This window comes from Protomyctophum parallelum (assembly GCF_964188405.1).
Source record: "Protomyctophum parallelum genome assembly, chromosome: 6".
NCBI classification, from domain to species: Eukaryota; Metazoa; Chordata; class Actinopteri; order Myctophiformes; family Myctophidae; genus Protomyctophum; species Protomyctophum parallelum.
In genome coordinates this window covers 22,789,192-22,796,059 of record NC_139701.1, presented here as the reverse complement: position 1 = coordinate 22,796,059, position 6,868 = coordinate 22,789,192, and the positions used below count along the sequence as shown (strand labels likewise).

General features: G+C 38.7%; 1 protein-coding gene across 1 annotated transcript; it reads right to left on the bottom strand.

The window, feature by feature from the left end:
- Nucleotides 1-624: 624 nt before the first annotated feature.
- On the bottom strand, nt 625-3,947 carry LOC310860253 (claudin-18-like; the record flags this gene model as incomplete). Its single annotated transcript, XM_083767065.1, has 5 exons — nt 625-766; nt 1,256-1,369; nt 1,473-1,617; nt 2,167-2,331; nt 3,728-3,947. 5 exons carry the CDS (start codon nt 3,945-3,947, stop codon nt 625-627), a joined length of 786 nt encoding a protein of 261 aa, XP_083623191.1.
- Nucleotides 3,948-6,868: the final 2,921 nt, after the last annotated feature.

Here is a 6,868-nt window from a genome sequence, read left to right as displayed (position 1 = left end):
ACTATGAACATAATTAGCTCTATATCTAAAATAATTGATCCAAGATGACAATACAATTTCAATAAAATTACATTTTAGGTCCAGAACACATTTTAAAATAAAAAATTGCTATATTATACAGAATAGGAAAAAAAGGGAACAATAAATCACTGCCTGCATGACCACAAAAAAACTATTGGCTAAAGAATGCACCATGATAACAAGTAAAATAATATAAAATATATGTACAGTCCAAAAAAAGATTTTGGTAAAATGTTCATTGTTTAAAATGCATAGATAATACATTATAGTCGGCTTATAGTATAATATTATAATATAATGTATAAGAACTTATAAATGCTTTATAACAATAATCATAACACATAATGTGTTACTGTTTTATAATGATGATAAGGTCAAGTATAATATTTCATCCTGGCCAGGACAATATTGTATTATAATTCTCATAGTTGTGTAATACATTATTATAATCACTAGTCTGTTAAAAATGCATTATAGTGTAACTATAAGTCATTAATAATAGTGTTCACTGGATGCTTTAACTAAAGTATGTTTACATAATGCATTATAGACCTTTTTTTCATATTTTCTTCCTCAAGGAAATCACACACAACCTGTCATGTGCTACACATAGTCAAATCTTTGAGTGGACTGTCTTCCATCCACACTTGGGACCCTGTAAGAGTTATTAACGGGCTGATGGGATCTGGAGTCAGGTTTGTAGATAGCATGTTGAGAGGCAGGCTTGTAGGACATCCCATCATACCTAAGGAATATTAAAAAACAAGTTGTCCAATGTTAAATAAAACAATGGGAAATCCACACATATCAGAGCAGCATGGAACATGAATGTTTTTTTACGTATACATTTTATTTAAGTAAATAATAAACAAAGGAGGAGAGATTAGATAAAGTAAAAATATATCTATAGCTGATAGGTTCTCAAACCTTTTCTTGTCAGTGCGTGCGTGTGTGTGTATGTGTGTGTGTGCGTGTGTGTGCGTGTGTGTTAGGGATGTCCCTATCATATTATATTTATAGAATACCCATATCACAATAATACAATATCCCAAATCACAGACAATTTCCAGTCTAATATCATTATATCATGCTATGGATATAACGTTGATAATAGGGATGTCCCGATCCGATTTCGATCATTTGAAAATGACGTGATCGGCCCCGATTTTCGATCGCCCAATCCGATCGGGACAACCGTAGTGTGTGTATTGTGAAAGGTTGTGATATTACGCACCGCTGAGGCTCCTGTTGAACCATTCCACGACAGGCCACACACATCATGATTCCGGCTATAAACAAGATAGCCCCACCAACCCAACCCACGAAGAGGGCAGGGCCAAACGTGTACCTGAAAATGAACAATACATGAACAACAAAGGAACAGATACGGTTTCAGGAAGTTACATTATACAGTATCATGATATGAAATAGTTTCGTTTCGTTTAGATTACCTTGGGGTTAGACTTCCTGTGAGTCCACCTATATTTGCTTGTCCTCCTCCATATCCTCCGAGTCCACCGTCTGCGTAAGTGGTGAAGCGAAAACTTTGCACTATCAAGTTAGCAAAGGCTGAAGCCCCAGCAATGCCACAGATACCTGAAAATAAATATATTGATAATAATACAGTAAATGAGTATAGCATATACAATTTGAACTAACTGTAATAAATATATCATTAAGAGAATCTAACAATAACATGAGAAATAGTTAACCCCTTTAGGACTGAGGGAGATTCTAAAAACTCCTTCTAAATCTAAGTTTTCTGGAAAAAATCTTATGTTGCTATATACAGTACATAGCAACAACAACCCCAAAAGGGGTTCCCTTCCTGAATGGATATTAAGGAAAGGCCATTCAATAAAAGTATACACAAAATTAGTGATTTAAAAGAAGACACTGATTGATAAAGACTGAGATCCTCAAGCAGGTTGTTCGAGAAGCTTTGTGTTTTCCTTTTAGTCTTTTTGTATAACTGTACCTTTTGCTAATAAAGTATTCAATCAATCAGTCAATCAAACATGGCTCTCAAAGCCTTTAAATAAGACCCCAAGGTTTTTGCCAACAGAGAAAGGACAGAGAGATGACAGATATTGATCATGTAAGTGATCTGGGCCAATTAAAAAAATATGAAAATCATCAGTTCACCTCCGAGGATAAACATGATCCCAGCTGTCAGAGACATTGTAGCCTTGATGTTGTCCTCCATGCTGCCCATTTTCAGACACTTGAGTGCAAAGATGGCGATCAGATCCCCGATTACTCCAAGAATGATTCCAACGATCATCAAGGCCCGCACGGCTTGAAGCAGAGCTGAAAGTCAAACATGAACCTTTTAGGAGGGGCACTTCTTAGGCTATGCCGCTCACAAATAATTGTGATGGTGATCATCACATGTTTAAAAAATGTACATTTGTATACTCTCTCAGTTACAAATGGATAAATGAACACTGTGTATTACTGTATATGGATTTCAGAACATACTGAAAATTAACAAGAGCTTGTGACAAAATAATAACTACATCAGATCCATTGGAACACAGGTTATTCTTTCTTGTTTTGAAAAGCAATAGTTTTGGACATACAAGGTTTCCATTTTATGCAATATAATACTATAAAACATTTAAGTAAAATGAATTGTAGGTTAAGGTCTTATCTCTCTGGCTTACTCATCATGGTTTAAGGACCTGAGTCAATCCCTGAATAAAATCCAAACATGTCCTTGGAAATAACGAATACATCAGCATGGGACTAACATCCTTACCTGGTAACCCTAGTATGGTAAAGTATGGTCTGCACTGTGTTGTGCCATATGCAGTCCCTACACATGAGTTCCACAGACCACTAAAGGTGTAAAAGTTTGTTATAACTGAGGTAGAACGATCTTGCAAACTCCACATATCCATTGCGGTTGCAGAAGATATCAGAAATACCCCCAACATCGACAACATGAATCCTGTTAACTGAACCATTGAGACGGCCATTTTAGTTGTCTCACTCAAAAACTGTTAGGTTGCTGCCTCATGTGTCATGGAGTCATGAGAAGGTAGTGTCAAGGTAGTGTCAACACGCTTCCCATTATGTTTGGTCTAAGGAGGAGCAAGGCTTATCGTAAGTCAGTTTCGGGAAATGGCGGCAGTTAAATGGGCATTTCCTGACCTTGAGAAATCAAGGGTGTGGTTTGACTTTTTTTTCATCGTTATGTTTTTGCCATCATTCTTCTTAAATGTAAAACCAGAAATGATTAGGCCTAAATGTTTTTGTATTGGTCACCCACTCCTGCATTTGCTTAATAGCTTCTAACTAGCGTAATACTGTAGGTACTTGTTCAGAAACATTCACAAACATCTTGGGTCATTTCTGTACTGCACTATACAAAAAATAATAGAATCACTTGGTTGAGGTGCTGGGTTGGAAAAGATCATGAAGAAAAAAAGAATAGACCTGCACACTGCTCCAATGTAATTTACGTCATCATACTTCATCAGGTCAAAACTGAAAACTGTACTACAGTATACCACATACAATTTGCAAGTGAATAATCCAACACATAGAAATCACATAGAAATCACTCACCCACATTATCCTAAACTGACAAACCTAGTATTTCTTTGTAACTTTTATTAGTTTTAAGAAGCCATGACATCAGAATGATGCTCATGGTACTTTGTTGGTGATGGTGCAGACTGAGACTGATAAGAAGGCTTACTTGGCAGGCCCAGAATGGTGAAGTACGGACGGCACTCGGTGAAGCCAGAACTCTGCCTAACACAGGAATTCCACAGGCCAGAATAGGAGAATATGGCGGTCACAGGGTTGTCAAAGAGGTCTTCTGTGGCCCACTGGTCCATCCCTGTGGCAGCGATGACCCCCGCTACCCCTAGTAGACTCAACCCAAAGCCCATCACCTGACAGATCGTAGCCGGCATGGTGTTCTCACTGCTGTGTTCTCACTGCTGTCGAGGGAAAAGGGAAAAGCTCTCGAAAAAAAAAGGCACCTGCCTTAAGCGCTGAACCTGTCCAGTGGCGTCACCTGCACACTGTGCCTTTGACTCTATATTTGATTATGATACTGGCAGGTTTGAAGTTGGGAACGACTTTACCTGTGACCCTGAGTGTTTGCACATAGCCCAGTCATCAAAGTATACTGTAATTGGGTGGAGCAGTATCGGTGATTAATTTTGACTTCCGTAAACGGTTGGTTTGTCGATGCACATATGTCACTTTCACATTATTGTCTTTTTGTTTGTGTATCTCAGTATCTGTTTAATTATGAAGCAACCTATAAAAAACGTATCAAAAATCCTTAATGATTGCACTCCTTGAACATAATCTATGACCGGTGATAGTTTTAAAGTCTTATTATTTACGTGATTTACTTCAGAATCACGTGATTTCCTTCAGAATCACTTCAGAAACAATATCTACAGATAAAATGTGGCTGACTAAAATAAACCCTATTACAGTATACTTTTTACGTCGGACTAACGCTACGCACTCCGGGGCCACCCCTGTAGCTGAGTAAATGACTATCAATGATTACTATCAGAATAGATATTTAACAACAAAAAAGTTCTCATATCAGGCATTTTGTTAAAAATGTAATGTTTGGTCATGGGTGGTAACCTAGCCTCACGTAGCCAAACGAATCTGCCATTGCAAAAACAATTACGCTGTGATATTGTCTGGCTACGGAAGGCTAGGTATGGTCAACATTGAAGGACCAAATATCACTTACACAAACTTTAACTATCTATTGCTGGGTATCAACAGAGTACTGTACTATTAGGGGGCACGGTGGCACAGTTGGTAGTGCTGTCGCCTCACAGCTAGAAGGTCCTGGGTTCGATTCCCGCTGGGGACGCTGTGGGCACTGGCGGTGTGTTCCCTCCTCCGCGTCATCAGTGCCCATACCCGAGGCGGGGGTTGGCGATAGGGTGGAGTTTGCATGTTCTCCCCGTGTCCCCTAGGGTCCGCTGCCCCCCCAGGTTGGTAGAGGAAGTGTAGCGCCCAGGATTACATTAGATAATTGGCACTGGGTGAAAAGAAAACTGGGTTACAAAATCGTGGGATAAAAATTTAGTAAAGAACAGTAATTTGTACTTTTGAATACTTCCAGCAGAGCAAACCAGTTAAACGAGACAATGTAGTGAGACAAAGAGAGCCACTGATAACATTTTTATATTTTGAGTGGAAATATATGTTCATAAAACGTATTAAAGGTATATTCAGTGATTTCACTCAAAAAACCGTAGGTTTCGTTTTTGGCTGTGGGACCCAGCCTTTCGTCCAATCAGGATAGAGAGTCAAAAACAAAACCTAGGGTTTTTTGACCCCCAGGGGTTAACTGGGGACAGGGAGGAACTCCTTATATGGCCAGCACACTCTATAGTAGGGAGGATTATCACAACAAAACAAAAAAATAAGTGATATTTGAATTAAGTGAAATCACTGAATATACCTTTAACTCACATAAGCTTATTTATTTTCTTTCGTTTTTTTGTTATTCAGTCCAGTACAGTACTGTACATAGTACATCCATCCATCCATTTTATTTATGCTCCGCATGATACACATACAGTACATAATGGTTTCATTGGCTGGTTGTGATAGCAACACCCAGTGACACTGTTGACAGAGTGGACCTACACTACCGTATAGTTGTGCCACCGTCAGCCTGCCAAGCAAAAGTAAACACCAAACACTGATATGATTGTAGTGAGCTGAAACCAATTTGCCTGTGGCTGATACCATACGTGGAGGAGAACTGTGAGACACCTGCGTTAAGAAGAAGCTGGGTTACAGCCTTGCTGTCAGATGTGTCTCTGTATACAGAATATACAGAATTTTAACAGGCTTATTTGTATTGTTTGTAGAGCAGGCTACACATTCAAATCATGAGTGTTCATTTAACTCAAGAGTGCATCAAATGGATGCTTACAGGTCCATTTGATAATATTTGTACACTTAACATTTGTACACGAGTAAGTTATCCACCTCTCTGAGTTGGATAAATTAAAGCTACAATCCTGTGGTCAGGTAATACAAGAGCTATTGCATGATGCTTAAAGTGTATCTCCCATACTTGGCTTTCCGTCTTAGCTCAGAGCGGAAGGCCGGAGTTCAAATCCGGTGAGGATTTTACCGTGTACAGTATGTGAAGAAATAGTCTGCAGCTGCATCCATCTGCACCGGACCCCCTACGCTTTGGCCAGAGCATGGTGCTGTATGCTGCATCGCAGCTACTGTACTGTATTACAGTATGCCTCATTGGGTGGTGCTTGGTTTTTGTTACAGTCACACAGCCAAGTAAAACACAATCTCATTTGACAGCTAAACACTCCACTAGAATTGTGTTGAGAAGTAAAGTAAGCAATACAGTCAGGAACATAATCTTGATTAACATTTCATCAGCCCTGTCTACTTTTGTTTTTCAATAATATTTTTATCGATTTTTAAATTTTATGACAAAGACAAGACAGGAAAAACAAAACAAACAAAAACAGACAGCTCAGCTCAGGCGCGTTGTGGAACAAAGGACACAATTTAAAAAGTGCAAAAATAATATACAAATATGGACACATTTGCAGTTTGGTGCTTGAAAGTTTAGATGGGTTAACTCCAGAGAAAATAAAATAAAAGATATGCATTATACTTACATACATACATACATACATACATAACAATATCCATAACTTTATCAATCAAGGTTAGTGGCATCGCTTCTGTCCAGGAACCCTATGGTCAAGGTGGTAGCTAACTGAGGGCCAACAAATCTCAAATATGGGTCCCATATTGTATAGAAGGTATCTGTGGTGGAGCGTAGCAGGCAGGTTAGGAATTCCAACGG